Source organism: Cupressus sempervirens, chromosome 9, assembly GCF_028749045.1.
Source record: "Cupressus sempervirens isolate cs-2001-9-10 chromosome 9, ASM2874904v1, whole genome shotgun sequence".
Classification (NCBI taxonomy): Eukaryota; Viridiplantae; Streptophyta; class Pinopsida; order Cupressales; family Cupressaceae; genus Cupressus; species Cupressus sempervirens.
Genome location: NC_143126.1, coordinates 387,534,637 through 387,553,011, shown reverse-complemented (window position 1 = coordinate 387,553,011; position 18,375 = coordinate 387,534,637). Strand labels below are relative to the sequence as shown.

General features: G+C 38.9%; 1 protein-coding gene across 7 annotated transcripts in view; it reads right to left on the bottom strand.

Moving 5' to 3' along the window:
• LOC149538889 (general transcription and DNA repair factor IIH subunit TFB2-like) overlaps positions 1 to 18,375 on the bottom strand; it is a 189,645-nt gene that overhangs the window by 28,756 nt on the left and 142,514 nt on the right. For 5 of the 7 annotated variants that reach the window (XR_016356128.1, XR_016356127.1, XR_016356129.1 and 2 more), the window contains exon 2: positions 412 to 497. Coding sequence is in view for 3 of the 7 variants with exons in the window: in XM_089800270.1 (XP_089656396.1) it covers positions 412 to 497 (86 nt within the window). In the remaining 4 variants the exon portion in view is untranslated. The other 2 variants (XR_016356126.1, XM_089800268.1) reach the window with 2 other exon arrangements.

Genomic DNA, 18,375 nt, shown 5'->3' with positions numbered 1-18,375 from the left:
AACATGTTAGATTTAGGTTCAAGCATTCATAAACATATGTTATACAGAAACATATGCATGTGCATGAAGTTTTCAGAAAACAACTGAATAAATCATGCATATTTATTGAAAGCAATGTGGTATTTAATGACTAGAATTAACTACAGAAAAGTTATTTCATCACTATAATTAGATTTTTACACAAGCTTATGTATCAGGGTACTTTCTATCCAAATGTGCAATTGTAAATTTCCATACCTTTGGTAACTCTTCAAATATGGTTTTGTTCATCATGCTTTGTACCTTATTATGAATCAACTTTCCTTACAAATATAAATGGTTAACTTTAACATATCTTACTCTAATGGAAATGGAAGGAAAAATGAAGGTAGAATTACTTATAGAGTATTGTAAATGGAAGGAAGATGATACCTTGCAAAGTAATTTAAAATTTGATAATGTAACTTTGAAGTTGAGTATCCATAAATCTTGAAATTTGTCTCCACAACAATAAATCCCTAGAATATCAATGGCAATGAGGTAATTATTAGTTTTCATCATTAACTGAAAAAATCTTATTTTTATGGTACCTATCATGCATTGCCCTTAAGCCACTCGGACCTATAGTTATGTTCGTGAAGTACTTGTTTGTGTATCCGCCAGGTTCTATTGTCCTTTGCACCAAAATTTCATGATAAAACATATTAAAAACATAGTGCTAATTTTCAGGAATCTCAATCATCCTAAAAAATTAAAAGCTTCAAAATGTATTAAAAAACACAACCAATTAAAATACTACTAGCTCTAATGAAAAAATCACTGATTTGCTGAAAGATTCCTTTCCAATTCTGACCTCAAAATGCTGATTAGAGGCTCAAGGAATTTCGTCAAACACTTAACACTTAATGCATACCTCTTTACTTGTTGTTTCAATATTTCAGTCTGATAATGATTGTTTGAAATGATCTCAAATGTGATTTAAATGCTTTCAAATGGTATACTAATATGTCTAGGCAAAGAACCAGAATGCATATGAAAATCTTTGAGTCTTTTGAATGAAAATAGACGACCCACACAATGTAAATATGCACCTGCAACAGGTAGACATTAATATTAACAGTTGGCATGCAAATTAAATATGAGAAACAAATCTTGATGTTTAAACTCCTTGTGATGACAATAGAAATAAGAGAGAAAGAATGAAGTTGTGACTATATATTGATTGCGTACCAATTACATATTAAACCTTCAGCATACAACTCAATTATGAGGTCTGATCCAGAGGGTTCAGGCTATATAAAATCTGATCTGCACTCGGTTTATCTCAAAGGGTCCTCACACCAAATAAGAAACTGCTGCTACAGGAATTTCTTTCAGCAAAGATATGGTCTAGAAGTCTGACCATGGAATTTCAGATTGTAGACAATCTGATCAGCACCTTTGATAACCTCTAAACCCTATTGCCAAGCAAAGTGTTGCTACTAAGAGCATAGAAGATGGTACGGCTGGGGTTAAACAAGGATTATATGTTGAATTGACTGATGGTAGCTTCGGATCTGCTGATGTCACATGAAAACCCTTCCGCAATTTAACACAAATTATGGATTTGGTCTGATTTGTGTGTGGTCTGCCCTCAACAATATTAACATATGAATGATAATGCGCCCAGATATGTTGTATACCCCCAAAATATGTCTATAACAACCTCTAACCACTGAAAATAGCCTCCCATCAACTTGTACTCAACATGCCATTGAATGCTACGATGAAAATGTATTGTAATAAGACTAGTGTTTGTCCAATCTCGGATTCCCAAGGGAGATTTGTTCCCAAGGTCTGATCAGAATAGTCTGTGAGGAAATTTTGATTTCTATCTCTCTAAAATTAATTAATAAAAATAATTAGAGCACTGATTGCTTCTATAAGCTGAATGGACAATGAATTCCTTCTTTCCTGCAGGCTGGGGTATCATCCAAACCTGATAGAACTCAAGGATTTTCTTTCTTCAACCTCTAATTTGTTGAAAACTCTACCACTAGAGCTCTCCTCAAATCTGCAAATAAACCTATGTATGTCAAAATGATCTGAGCTCCTCTTTTTATTCAATTTTATTTTCAACCCCAACCCTAATTTTGAATTAGGGTTACATTTTGCCTTTTTATTAATAATTAAATTTATTTTATTACTTGTTTGCTTTATTGCAAGGTAATTCTAATATCACCTTTTTATTATATTATTATTATTATTTTTGATCGGTAAATGACCAAAGCCTTATAAATTATATTAATAAAATAGGTAAAATTGCATGTATCTCTGTTCAAATGGGCACTGGTAGGAAAGAACGGAGAAGAAAACCTCCAGTCTTGCCCGGGACCTAAGTCCTATACGAAATACATATATAAAAGGGGCATACCTCAGTTTCAAATCTTTATGAAGGACAAACCCTTCTTTGCTGCATAACCATTTTATACTTCATTCCATACTATATAATCACTATTTTGTTTGCTATTAAATACATGTGTCTTCAATATAGTGGGGATATTCGAAAAACATTCTTTCCTTTGCTATTTTGATTATAAGATTAGAAATATTCTTGATAAGGCATTCCTGCACTTTGTGTTTACGAAATGAAGTCATGTTTGAAGCCTCTTTCCATATCGATTACAAGTTTGACATTCTTGATATGAAGTTCCATTTTGGTTCTCTGCAACGTAAAAACACTTCATACTCATCTTTAAACATTAGTCCTCAAAATCCATTATGTATTCCATTATCTCTTAAGAAATAATTGATATTTGAATAACCAAAATATTTGATCAAATGTTGTTCTCAATCATCTTTTGATTAGAGTTATGACACATGAATAAGAGACAAATGTGGATAGGCACAATCTACATAGTGGTCGAATGTTTAAAATACATACCTCTAAAATGGTTTTATTATTTTAGAATCTTAAAATTAAGGAGGGTTTTCTTAAATTTAAAATGATTTACCATTTACCAATTTATAAGTTTATTTTCCATAAGAGTTCTAAAATTACTTTAAAATCTACTTTGGACAATGGATAAATCTCACCATACGCTTCTAAATAAGGCTTAAAGTTACACCATCAACTTAATAGACTGATTTGTATATTCTTAGATGGAAAAATGATTTAAAAAAACAAGGAGATGAACAAAGTCTATTGATCCTGATTCAAGGAGTAATCTCCAAAGCTAATTTGCCCTATTTCCACAACACTACTAGAAGACTGAGCTCTAGATGGAAGGAAGCAGAGAGGATAGTCTGAGCAGGAGGACACATTGAATGTCACTTTAACCTCCTTAGATTAGATTCTGAAAACTTAATGAATTAAGGGCTAGATCTTCCATGACGAAAGTCTTAATTAATCAACCTTGATAATTATGCCCTCTGTGATCGAGTCAGAGTATTTATCCCTAAATAGTCTCCCGGTATGATTACCTACTTGTTTTATAACCTTAATTAGGACTAGTGATAAAAATCTGTTAAGATCCAAGAGCTGAGTTTTCAAATGCTTCAATTTACCAATCATCTTGAAAAAGGAAAAAAGAGTACCTCCCTTAGTCATTTTAACAGTTTTCCTTAGGTTTAGCAACAAAAAGAGAATAGTATCCATGATTTGAAGATTATCCTTCAGTATTTTTTAGTCCAAACCAAACTAATGTGTGACATTTAACAGATACTATATCTGTGAAAAACATGCCAGATAAATTTAAACCGAATTGATCAGATAACAAAACACTACAAAAAGATATAAGAATCGCACCATATCTAGAAAATATCTATATATTGATAGTTTGATTATGTACAGGTAATCCATAATCACTGATCATGATAGATTTATAGAGATTTGGACAAAATATATTAACAGGATAATGAGTGAGACCCCTCAAAATAGAAATATATCCTTACAATATTTTCTGCTTACAATCCTTATAATCCGGTAAAGAAAGTATTGGAGACCCATACCCACTGAACCTAGGAATAAATAAAGCTAGAGAAACCTAATATGAATAGAGGAAAACTAAGCAAAAATGAAGGAAACAGACAAAACGACCGAAAGAAAAAAGGAAGCCAAAACCTAGCTGAGGATCCCAACAAAACAAGACAAAGGAACCCACCAAACAAAACGAGGATGCAAAAAGAAGGATATAGGGTCACAAAATTAAGAATCCTCCTCTTCCTTCCAATATATCATGATAAGATCAGCCGCTTCCTCCAAATCTGCCACCATGGAACTCGAGGCTAAGACATAAGCCATTTTTTCCTTGCTCAATTTATACAAATTTGGAAGCGAAAAGTCCAATTTGTCTAGGTCATCGAATTCCACACCTGGTTCAATGTAGGCATTGAATATATGCAGATATTGTAGAAGCCAGTCCTTTTTCTGGTCTTACACAATCCCCCTCCACTGAAGCAGAAAGCTGATACTGGTCTCCATCTTAGGTCGTTCCTTGTAAAACTGAATGTTATCTCTAATATATATAATTGGGCATCTAGGAACATTAGCTTGCCCCAAGCTGCCCGGAGGGTTTGACATATAAATTTCTGCAAGTGGAATTTTCATGTGCTAATTAATAGTGAGCACCGCATGCTCTAGACTCTCTAACTAGATGGAATCAAAGACATTATGGCATAAACGGATTATCTCCCACTGGCCAACATTGGCCCTAACTAGACATGCTATGAAAGAACCTATAACAGAGCTATTGGTGCGCCAGGTATAATCGTAATTAAAAGCATTCTCACCTAGTACCTTGCTTACAGCTACCCTAGTCATATCATCAACCAAATTCAAAATCCAATTCCATCTCTCTAGTTTGATAGCACCCCTAAAGCCCATAGTGTGGACCTCCATAGCATGAAACAAGGAGATAGTAGACTCCATGATAGATCACGAATCACCAAGAAAAACACCTAGCAGAAGGGACAAACGAGAGTGATAGGAATGAAGAAAAGGAGGAAATAAATAGACTCCAATTATAGAGGACTAGACCTTCACAAAAGACCCAGAAAGTTATAAAATGATGAAAAATTACATAAGCTAAGGAAGCTCATGATGAGTATAAATTATAATTACTAACTATTAAAAAGCATTCATTATGTTTTAGTTTCACTAATAATCCTGAATTTCAAATGATAAATAGATTTATAAAGGATACTTTTACTTAGTTGGAGATTGAAAGATAAGGTTTTATGGAAAGTTTAACTAAAGGATGGTAAAATCAAAGGAGAATGCTAGTAACTACCAAATTGATAGGCTAAGGAATCAATTAAGGATAAAAAGCCCAAATCATTGAAGATTCTCAGCTGCTCTAAGAATAATATCCTCTCATTTCACTCCCCTATTTGCTAGAAGGTCTGCTTCTGTATTTCCTTCTCTATATATATGTAGTAGCCTTGTTTCCTCAAACTTATCTATAAGATCTAGTACATTCTCAAGCTTTGAATTCACAATCCAATTTGGAGTCTTCCTTTTTCTTACAACATTTTGGGAATCCCCTTCAACAATTAATCTCTTTATGCCCAATTGTAAACTCAGGCAAAGCCCTTTCCGAAGAGCTTTTAATTCTGCTATATTGTTTGTTGAGATGCCCAATGGTTTAGCTCTTTTAATAATCTAGTTTCTAGAATTAGAATGAATAATACAACCTATGCCTGCTTTCCCCGGGTTTCCTCTTGAAGCTCCATCAAAGTTTAGTTTTGTCCATCCTATTGGAGGCGGTTCCCATCTGCATTCTTTCCTTGCTTTCTGTTTTTTTTAATTATATTATTATAAAGTGAATATAATATCATTTTTTTTTTATTATACCATTATAAACCAAACTTAGGAAATAATAATTTATTTTCTCATACAATGTCCACATTTTAGCAGCTTCCTATAGCTTGGCGAAGTCAGCTTTATCATTGTGACCCTCATGAGCTAATTGTGTGCTTTGAGAATCTTTCATGAGTGACTTGCTATTTATAGTAAGTCAATTCTAGGTCAGTTACTATTTTTAGTAGTGTAGTTACGACCCCTGGTGATTGGCATCTTAAGTGATTGATTGGGTAAATTAATGGAGATTTATATTATAAGTTGTTTATTAAAACTATTTTAATTTAAGTGCTTTAATTTGATAGTGTTTTGAAGAGACCTTTTAAGTGAAAAGTGTCTTCAAGAAGCTATGAGCTTGGGAGTTATTTATTTAAAATTATTAGATGAGAGCTTTTAATTGAAAAGCATATTGACGAAGGATATTTAATGAAAAGTGTGAGGAAGAAGCCAAGTTACATTTTGTATTATACATTGTGAATTTGTTGAAGGGTTTGTGAGAACCGGTTTCTCTCTATTTGCACTTTGAATCACTGAAAGATTGTGGTGAATTTTGCTCTGAATATCTCTGAGTTGATTCTAATTATTCTGATTTAATTTTGGTGTTGTATATCAAAATTGTCCATTATTTGCTGCAAGTCGACCAGGGTTTCTTGGTGTCTCATTTGCCTTCAAAGTCTATTGCATACTGCATTTTTTGGAGGTCGATTGTCTGTTGTATTTGGGTATCTACAAGCCTGCACTCAGGCGATCTGCTGCTACATATTGGTGCTTCAACCTACAAATGCATAGACATCATAAGCAGCCAGTTTCCTAGCACAAGCTATGAACATTAGGAAGCAACATTTACATTTATACCAGTTGCATTTTGACCTGTTTGGAGGTGATATAGCAATCTACCAAGAAATCTTAGCATCTAGACTACTGCACATTGAGTGGGCATGAATTTCATTGAGTTGGCATTGGTAGTTCGTTAGATTTGCTGTCACATACTTGAACACCATTCATACTTAGGTTACATGTTAATTTGGTTTGTCCAAGAGAATTATTTGTAATAAATTGCAAGTCTTTACTTCTATACTTGCTTTGTATTGTCAATGTAAATGGTTACAAGATTGCACTATAACTGTTTGTAGAAATGCCTAGTGGTTGTAGGTACTCATTGAGATGCATGGTAAGTGTTTGTCTTAGTGTCTATTAGCTGTAATAATCAATTTCAATCATGTATATGTTTGTCAAAGGTCTGAAACAGCTAGTATATCATTTCTATAACAAGTTTGCATTATTAGAAGCATTCAATATATTTATTTACATCCTACAAAATTAAAGAAAACAATCTGAAAATAAAGTACAGTGAGATAAAGCTTGCACACAAAGTGTCTGATGAAATGTCAAACATCTGAATAGTAAAGAAAATTGGTGTCTGTCAAAGTTAGAACCAACAGGAATTCTTACAGTGGTATTAGAGCAGTTTCCTACCATCTTGTGCGGTAGGGAAAAATTTATTATCTTGGTTCTGCTATTGTTATTTGAGTGACCAACACTCTTGCACTTATTTCAATTATGAGCAGATACAAAAAATCTAATAAATATGGAAATAAGTTGAATAACAAAGGTAATCTTAGGAAGAAAACAAATGCCCTAATCAAAAGTATGGAAAGGCTTATACAAAATCAGATAATGATGGAAGTTGGGCTTTTAGATATGGTGACAATTAACAGGGCAGCTAGATATATGGCTTCTATTTTTAAAAGGTCTTTACCAAAAACTCAGTAAGATAAACAAGAGTTTTTCACAAGTGAGACGTCCAAAAGTCTTCACCATGAGTTTTCAGCAGCTGGTGATCATGGTGAAGACGATCCTAGTGCTTAGTAGGGTAGCTACTAGTCCTATTTGCAGTTATGATTTTGGAGATTCTATACAAGGACATGTGGAGGTGTTTGTTTCATTAGAGGACAACAAGATTGAGTTCTAGCAGTTTGATGATTCCAAAGTTAGTGCTTCGAGAAGTGCTGAAGATATGCTAACTACCTTTGATGGTAGTCTTACATCAATTGGTACTAGTAGGGATATGGTTAATACGGGGTCTTCTTTTCAAGATAACAATCCCTTACTTGAGTATGTTGATGATGTTGCAGATAGTGCAAGTGTGGAAGATGCAATTGCTACCACTATTAGTTTAGATTCTCTAAGGGTGTTGATTTTGATGACTACATTGAGGATATGAGCACATACATTTCTGATTTTTAGGACAGTTATAGTGTTAAGCCAGTGCAAGAGACAAAAGTCTTCTCAGGTGGGACAGATGAGGGCATACAACGACCCACCTATTGCACTCATGATTTGACTATTACAGAGGAGTTAGGTGATGTAGATTTATGCCCTAGTTATGCTGATCTACTTGACAACATTGAGTCATGTATGTAGCAAAAGGCTATAACAAAGGATTCTTGGTTGGATGGTGTTCATACTAGTGATATGAGGACCTTTGATGTTTCACGTGTTGATGATTCACGCTACACCGAGTTTGATATATCATATCAAACATTGGGTGACAACTTAGAGCGGTTATTGGATGATGATAGGTTCCAGGATTAGAATTTACAAGGACTTACTGATGAGGGGGAAGGCAAAACATGCAAGGAGTTTGATACTGCAGTGGCTTCCATTTCTTTTGAAGGGGTATTGGTAGAGGTACCTAGTAGCACTACCTTGTTGATGGACATTTGCAAGGTTGTTAGCGCACATGATGTTAATGATTATAATGGTGAGCAATAAGGATACAACTTCCTATCATAGTGTTGAGTTTGGGTTAGAGGACATGTGCAGGAGTCAATGGTTACAAGTTTCTTATCATTTGATTGGGTGGCTAAAGGTTAGCAATAACATAATTGCTACAACATTAGAGAACACTGATATTGCCTAATAGATGTTGGCTATCTATGGTTGGAGCCCTCTAGTGACAGATGGGCAACATGATGGAGGTCTTTCCATTGATGAGTTTTGTAATGTTCCTGTTACAAAATAATTTTTAATTAAGCTATTGGAATTGGGCAGACTTGATTTAATATATCTTGGACCCATTTTTATTTTGTTTCTCTAGTTTGTGTTGCCGTCAGCTATCTTTGTACACCCTCGGATAGTTTTCTTGATGGGTATTTATGCACGACTTGTAGGTAGTCATTAGGTATGCAATTTGGATTATTTTCTATGCAATTTGGATTATTTTCTCTGTATTGTGAATTCCTATTGGGATTCTCTATTGTTCGCCATTTCAGAAGTAAAAGATCTTCCCTATTTGGTCTTTTCAGTTTCAGTGAGATTCAACCCTCACCCTATTCCGTCGCCTGTAATACTTCGCTCGGATCTGCAAATCGAAGCACCATCTTTTGGCAAATATTAATTGGAGGATTATGTGTTCAATCTTCATTCTTGTTTGGGTTATAAATTTGGATCTATAAGTGTTTTTGTTACAAGACGTAGCATTCCCTTTCTGTCTGCACACCATTTGTCACTGTGGTTTAGTAACATCACCGTACACTTGCCCATCACCACTCTATATGGCCATCTAGTGTGCCTACTACTTGACACCGTATAGACTTCCTATTGTACAACCATTGTCTTTGCTGCCCATTGTACATTTCTCCATTCCATCGTACAGCCTGCTCAACACCCTTCTGTATGGTATAATTGCTCATCCTCCCACAATACGACTTGTACCGTACCACATCTCCACCTAGCTGTATTGCTCTAGTATATTGTACGGCCTCCATAGCAGCTCCTCTTGAGTGACATTTTTAGTATCTGACAGAGAAAGATCATTTCCGAAGAAACCATAGGGAATAGGATCATCACAATGGTATCGAAGCTTTGATCCTACCAGCCTGTGAACAGTAAATGAGTGTTTATAGCCAGAAGAGAAAGAGAACCCATTCGATTGATAGAATGGTGGTAGAATTGGAACCCACAACGACCGAACTCATGGCGCTACTAAGAGAACTTGCAAAGAATCAAGCACAGATCAATGATACTTAGTGACTCATGGAAGAAACTCTCAAGAAATTGGTAGATAATAAAGTATTTGGTGAACAGAATAGTCACAACACAGACTTTGCGTCGGGTAAGCAAACCCTCATCCTGTACGTTCAAGACCTTCCATGCCGTCTTTTCCCCCATGGATGGAGGCACCACAGGGATGGAAGCAAGCAACTTTTGAGGAGGTTCAAGAACAACTGAGAGAGGACTGGAAGAATGCGAATTTTGAGGAAGATAATATCTTACAAAGACTACGCAGATCTGAGAATGAGATTCCAGAGGTAGAAACCAAGGATATTTTAAGGATGATCTAGTAGAAAGTTGAGTAAAGTAAATTTGTCTCCATTTGATGAATCCAGATCCATATCTGCACAAGCATGGGTAATGAAAGTCGATACTTACTTCTAGCTGAATCCTATGCCAGAAGAAGAAGCAATTAAATTTGTGGCATTACACTTGGAAGGAGTTGTGCATGAATGGTGGCATCACGACACCATCACATTGGGGCATGATCAAATAAATACCTATGCGGAATTCACTAAGAGATTGATAGATCAATTTGATTGCAAAGATCCAGAACTCAATTTCAAAGATTTGGAACAGCTAAGGCAAACTGGGTTGGTTGACCAGTACATTGTGGAATTTTAGAAACTCTCTGTTTTGGTCACGGACATTTCTGAAAGACGACGAATAGTGCTCTTCATGGACAGACTAACAGATCCACTAAAGGGTTGGGTAAAGGGTTTAAATCCTGCCACCCTATCGAAGGCCATTAAGAAAGCACGGAGTATGGCATCATCATCAGCATCATCCTCTCGGGGTTACTCATTCCAGAGCACCGATGTTTCCAAGAGACAAAGATAGTAAACCTCCACAAAGGAAGCCGTCATTGGACAAAGCTACTAGACAAGAGTTCCGAAGGAAGAAACTATGTTTCAGTTGCAAAGGACCATGGGAACTTGGACACAAATGCCTTGGGAGGGAAAGATCCACTACATTGAGGTCGTGTCCGATAATGAGGACAAACAGGAAGATATACCCATTGAAGACAACCAACCCCACAAGGACACCAAAATGCTTACTTTGAATCGTACGGAAAGAATTGCAGCATTGGTATGATGCGGAGAAACTATTGCCCTTACCGGTAGCCCGAGGTGCACAATGTTTCGTGTATGGGGAACCCTTCAAGGACAAAGGGTTATGGTGATGCTCAATAACGGAGCTACTCTAAACTTCATAAACTCCTCTCTGGTGAAACGAAGAGGTCTACCTATAGAAATGCATGCAGGATTTTAGGTCAAGGTTGCCAGAGGGACTCTCCTGCCCTGCACACACCTTGTTCCACAACTAAGTATCACAATCGCGAATCACACGGTGACCAAGGATTTCTTCATAGTGGACCTTGATGATATGGAGGTTATTCTAGGCATATAGTGGATGGAGACACTTGATGAATACACTCAGACCTTCAAACGGATGAACTTCACTTTTGTTGTCGATGGAAAGAAGGTTGTTCTCCGCAGAATGGCAAATGAAGGTCCCAAAAAAGTTTTTGTACATCGGATGGAGGCAATTTTTAGGTGTGATGACGTTGTTGTTTACTGTACTGGGTAAAGAAATCAATGCATATAGACAATGAATCAGAATAGCAGAACTTCTTATATTATTCGCATATGCCAAAAGATGTTACATCCAGATGACAAGATGATTACAACGATCCCGAAGGGGGGTATATATACATCTCGAGGAACCTTCCCGAAGGTGTCCGTCGGCTACATAGTAAGAACCTTCCAGATACTAACATAGAACCTTCTCGATACCGGCGGCATACATCCCGATACACACCTTGTCGACCGATACCGACGACATCCATCCCGATATCGATAACATACATCCTAATACTGACGGCATACATCCTGATACCATATTTACTGATGACATCATCCCCCCCAAAAAGAAAAGTCATCTCCGGATGACAACACAACAAAACTCAATAACTAACTACATTATTCATAAAACAACAAAAACAACATGGGCTTATACATCATGAACTAGAAGGTTGTGTCTCTGATTGTAAAGACCGACTACATCGAAGCTGATACACTTGATTTGTCCAGACCTTCAAATCAACTCTGATCTGAGAGTTCTCTTCCACTACTTCCTTTAGCATCAATGCAACCTCCTAACACTCAACTTCTTTCTGATCATGAGCCTTCTTCGCTGAGTCCTTCTATTGAAGAGCTTCTACCAACTGCTGCTCCGCTGCTGTTCCACCTGCTGCTTCCCTCGTGCACTTTCCTCAGGCTGTGCTAACAATGCTGACCACTCTGCTTCCCACGCACTCTGCTGGGTGGCAAGTCGGTCGACCATCTCCTCTCGAGCCTTCGCAGTTGTCTCTCGAGCTTCCTTCCCAGCCTCTGCCCGTCTTCTCTCTATAAGCACCAACTCTGCCAGGAACTTGCTCTGCTTTGTGATGACAACAAGGCGAGAATGAACATCCTTATCCTTCTCCTCCACCACGGGTAGAGGGTCCGACACCTGTACCCATTCATCTACTTTCTCTGCTGCTGTTGTTGGACTTTGATCCTCCACCCCTAGTGATGTCGGTACCTCGACTACCTCGCTGCTTGACCAAATGGCTTCCACCTACGTGTGCTCTCTCATAGGAGATTGAATGGAAGGACCTCTGACAACAGGGGCAAGTAGCCATCGCCTCAAGTACTCACTCGCCTGACTCACTGTACTCATCCGTTCCCCTATTGGCACTTGGGGTTCTGCTTCCAGAATACTAAAATCAGCATCCTGATACTCATCCAACAGAGTGTCCGTTATGGTGACTACTGCATTTGTCCCAATCACCTCTAGTCGAACCTGCTCCTACGTGCCCCCTGTCTAACTCCTCCCTCTGCTACCAGCTTTGCTACAGGAGGCTGAGGCAAACTTTTTGCTACGGGCATGGGAGTCGGTTCCTGAACCGCTGGCTGAGGTTGTGATCCCGTAGGTTGCGTACTCGTAGGCATGCCTATTGGTGATGTTGTCCTCCGGCTTACTAAAGTCTGGACTGGTACCGAGTGTGGAACTAATCCTACTACTGCTGGCCGTGATCTAGGATTAAGAGTTACTAGGGCCATCACCACTGGATGCCGAAACTGTCCAAACCCCGAGATGTGAACATCCGCCATGGTGTGCATATGCGGGGCTGAAAATGATGGAACTAATGGCGTAGTTGTTACTGGTGCAACCATCAACTGCCGCGGAAAGCGAAGTGGGACTGCTGAAACTACTTCGCCTTCCTCATCATCTTCCTCCTCATCCTACTCCACCTCCATACCCTCCGAGTTGTCCTCCTCGCAAGATGTGTCTTGGTGGCTACTATCTGTGTTGCTCGATTTCTCCATCTCCTGTCGTGCCCTCTTCTGGCCGACACCCTTCTATCCTATAGGTGAATCCAAATGCTTCCATTGCATTACCGGAGGCTCGCCAGGTACCGCTGGACTTGGCTTAATTTCTAGCTACTCATGGGGTATTGTCCTCGTCGTAGCTTCCAGAAAAATTTGATGGCGTAGTGCGGCATATAGAATGTTTTGTGCTGCAGGGTCATGAACTCATCCATACACGTAGCTAATAGAGAAGCCCAGTCGTACACCTTCCCGTTCATGATCTCGTTCATCATACTGACCAATGGAAAGGATATGTCAGACGCCTTGCTGGATCCTATAAGCCTACTTTTTACCATATCCATCAGGCACTTCCAATGGCCATCTATAATGTCAGACTTCCGCAACCCTCTTCCCTTTGAAGTGCCAATAAGGGTATCCGCCTACTGTTGCACCCGATCGTTACACACCAACTGTACCAGTTGTAACTTTCTTTCCCTGTCCATCTTTTGTGGCTTATTGTCAATTTTCTTCCCTCCTTGTGCCACTCCAGGAATGCCGAACACTCTGGTAAAGTTAGCTGCCCGAAATGAAACTATGACATCATGACCCAAATACGAAATTGAACACTTCCAGGAATGCCTGTCATAAACCTCAATCGTAGGATGCAAGACGCCCTCGAAGTCTTGGATACAGAAAAGTGGCATCCAGATAGCCCACTCCACCTGCGCGTTTCTGATGCTTGCTTTAACCAGGTGAGTGTTCGGATTTTCATCCCACCATTTCCTGCAGTCCCATCCATTCAACCCTTCGAAAACAACAGTTTGTGGCATTGTCTGCATATCCGGCTGATTCTGCACTTTTGCCCTCTGCTTGCCCTTGTCCTTTCCGCACGGCTGTGCCTGAGAAGGTCCTGCCTACATATCTTGGTTCATGGCTGAATCCTGATCTAGTTGTTTTCTCCAAGCCCTCTTACCAGCTGATTGCATACTATGCCTTTACAAATTTCCTGAAAATAAAACCGTTAGGTCAGTTACTTGGTCATACAGCTGTAAAAATTCCCTCCTGGCTTGTGTACAAATGCTGGCCCTCTCACTCTTCTTCCTGTATGCTATACGGCTTTCCTGCACCTTCACTAAAAATGCCATATGGAATGCTCTTTCTGAATGTCGTACCCCTTTCTAGAAGTAGTTTGCAGTTACTTGCAGATCTCCTTCCTTATATGTCTCGAGCCTGGCCACTTGGAATGATTCTACAACCTCAACCCTTGCCTTCGTACAAAATTTTAGCACACAACACTCTCTTAGCAATCTTTTGTCCTTGATAATTGTACAACATATGCTATATAACACACAATCTCTCCCATTTAGAATCCCGAACAGTGATTGTATAAATGCCTTGTAAAATTTTTAGCACCTACGCCAACTTTTGAAGAGCTATACAGTGAATACTATTTAACTTGGATGTACAACTCCCAACGAATGCTTAGAGAATGCCCCCCAACAATTGCTCAATGTCTTCAGAGTCGTACTTAACCTCCCTATTCACTAGCGCCGGCCTGATATTCGTATGGTATTTTCCTTATTGGCCTTACATGTACGATGTGTAACTTCTGGAGAAACTAAAAAACTTCAACTGACTACCTCCAGCCGTGTGCTTACTGCCTCCAGACAAATGGTTTCTTCTTTCAGAATGACTTGCTTGCCGTACGTATCCCCTTATATTGCTGACGCCTGGAAGTCCGCACGGTGATAAGCTTGTAGCTGGGAAGTGATATGCCGTACGATGACTTGGATTACTGTGTTCAACTTGCCAACACGCCGTACGGGAATGTTATCTGGAAAAGGCCGTACGCTAACTTTAATTGCAAATGTTGTATGGTGCTTGTTAAAAATGCCGTACGGTGTATCAGCTGCTCCCAAGGCCGTATGGTATGCATTTCCTATCCACTACATCGTACGCTGCTTCACCTAGGGATGCTGTACGGTACTCTCTGTTTAAACATAGTCGAAAATATGCCTCCAGGAACGTGACTAATGTCTTCAATGAAGAATGACAAATGCCTTAATGTATATGAAGGGATGTACAGGTTTTATGTTAACTCCCTACCGTATGGTGTTCTAGTAAACACCGTATGGTGCTTAATTGCTTCTCCAAAATGCCGTACGGTCCTTGACAGTATGATGCTTTCCCCCCCCCCCCCCCCCCCGGCAACGCCGCCAAATGTTTACCGTACTGGGTAAAAAAATCAATGCATATAGACAATGAATCAGAATAGCAGAACTTCTTATATTATTCGAATATACCAAAAGACGTTACATCTAGATGACAAGATGATTACAACGATCCCGAAGGGGGGTATATATACATCTCAAGGAACCTTGCCAAAGGTGTCCATTGGCTACATACATGTCAGCTACATAGTAAGAACCTTCTTGATACTGACGTAGAAACTTTCCGATACCGACGATATACATCCCGATACACACCCTGTCAGCCGATACCGATGACATACATCCTGATACCGACGACATACATCCTGATACTGACGGCATACATCCTGATACCATATTTACTGACGACAGTTGCTTGGGTTGCACATTGTTTTGTCTCAGCAGAACCTATAAAAGGGCAACTAACACCTCCCTAGGATGATGATATCCAGAATATTTTGAGTGAACAAGATAAAGTTTTTATTGATATTCCTCTTGGCATACCGCCTCATTGAGGGTCTGAACATACTATCGAGTTGGAAGCTAGAGCTAAGCCGGTCATAACCACACCCTACCGCCATCCCAAGAAATTCAAAGATGAGATCGAAAAGACTATTCAGGAATTGCTGGAGAAAGGATGGACCCATCCTAGTTCTAGCCCCTTTGCATCATCAGTGATATTGGTCAAAAAGGACTGTACAATGTGCATGTGTGTGTACTACCGTGCGTTGAACAAAAAAACAATAAAGAATAGATATCCCATTCCAAGGATAGATGAGTTGCTGGATGAATTACATGATGCAATCTATTTTTCGAAAATAGATCTTTGTTTCGGATAACATCAGATCCGCATGAGGGAGGAAGACATGGAAAAAATGGCCTTTCATTGTCACTGCGGGCATTATGAGTTCCTGGTCATGCCGTTCGGATTAACAAATGCACCTGCTACATTCCAATCATGCATGAATCGCATCTTCAACAAACAATTGCGTAAGTACTTACTAGTATTTTTTGATGATATTCTTATTTATAGCAAGACATGGGAAGAGCATCTGAAGCATCTGGACGAAGTCCTATGGATAATGAAGCATCAATCCTTGTTCACCAAGAGATCCAAGTGTGAATTTGTTATGAAAAAAATATTGTACTTGGGGCATGTTGTCAATAAATATAGAGTTCAAGTTCATCAGGATAAGATTTAGGCTATCCTTGATTGGCCTCCCCCAAAATCACTCACAGAGTTGCAAAGATTTTTTGGACTGTGCAATTATTACCAGAGGTTTGTAAAAGGATTCTCTCAGCTCGACACCCCATTAATGAACCTGACAAGAAAGGGTTCCTTCCAGTGGAATGAAAAAGCACAACTCACTTTTGATAAGCTAAAAGAAGCAATGAGCACTTGTCCCGTATTTGCATTACCTAATTTCACTCAAACTTTCATTTTGGAGTGCGACACATCCGGAGAATGCATTGGCACAGTTCTAATGCAAGATAGACCCCCCATAGCCTATGAGAGCAGGAAGCTTACACAAACAAAATGCTTATATTCCATTTATGAGAAAGTGATGTTGGCCATCGTACATGCACTAACCAAGTTTCGACAGTATCTGGTGGGTGCCAAGTTTGTTGTTCATACGGATCACAATAGTTTGAGATTTTTTCTAGAGCAATAGGACTTAAACGAGAGAAAACAAAAATGGGTAAGAAAGGTTCAGGCTTTTGATTTTGACATTGAATATGTGAAAGGAAAGAACAATGTGGTTGTAGATGCTTTGTCTAGAAAATCTACTATTTGCTTACTAGCCTAGATTTCAGTTGACTGGAAAGCACATTTGTTGGTAGAATATTCCAAAAACACATTTGCCTGTGAGCTAATGGATGGCAACTCAAGGGATGATCAGCACAAAGTGGTGGATGACATCGTTTACTATAAGAATTAGATATTTTTAGTGCCGGAATCCAAATTGAAGCATAAAATCTTGAAGGAAGTCCATGATTCACCCTTGGCAGGACACCCAGGCTTCCTCAAAACTTACAAATGTCTCAGGGAGAGGTTTTCATGGAAGGGTCTTAAAGGAGATGTATTGTACTATGTAAGAGTGTGCGGTCTGCCAGTAGAACAAATCCAAACATACTCTCTATCCACTAGGTTACTGCAACCTTTGTCAATTCCAGAACAAAAGTGGGAAAGTATCTCGATGGATTTCATTACTGGACTTCCCAAGGTGAATGGAAAGGATTGTATTTATGTGGTGGTTGATAGACTGACGAAGTATGCACATTTCATCACCATCTCTTTAGGCTTTCAAGCCGCACAAGTAGCCAATCTATTTTTTAGAGAAGTTTTTCGTTTGCACGGGTTACCCTGAAACATTGTCAGTGATCAGGATGGACGATTTATCGGTATCTTCTGGACATAACTGTTTCGACTGGTAGGAACAGAATTGTCACCAAGCACTAGTTATAGCCCTTGGACAGACAGATGGAGATTGTGAACAAGTGGCTTGAAGGTTACCTTCGGAATTACGTTTCGGCACAACAACTAGCGTGGGTCAAATGGATGCACCTAGGGGAATATTGTTACAATACCACTTACCACATGTCCATCGGAACGACATCGTTTAAAGCACTATATGGGTATGAACCCCTTTCCTTCATCGATACAGTTTTGGGTGATAGTCACGCACCAAGGGCAAGGGGCTGGCTTCAAGAGGGACAAGACATTTTGAGATGCTTGAAGGAAAACTTACAACGGGCACAAAATCAACAAAATATCTACGTCGACAGACATCGAATTGAGAGAACTTTTGAAGTGGTAGACTTGGTCTATCTTAGACTTCAACCATATCGACAATCCTAATAGAAGGGAAAAGGGAAAGAAAAATTGAAGCCATGATTTTATGGTCCTTATCGAATCGTTCGCCGCATCGGTGAA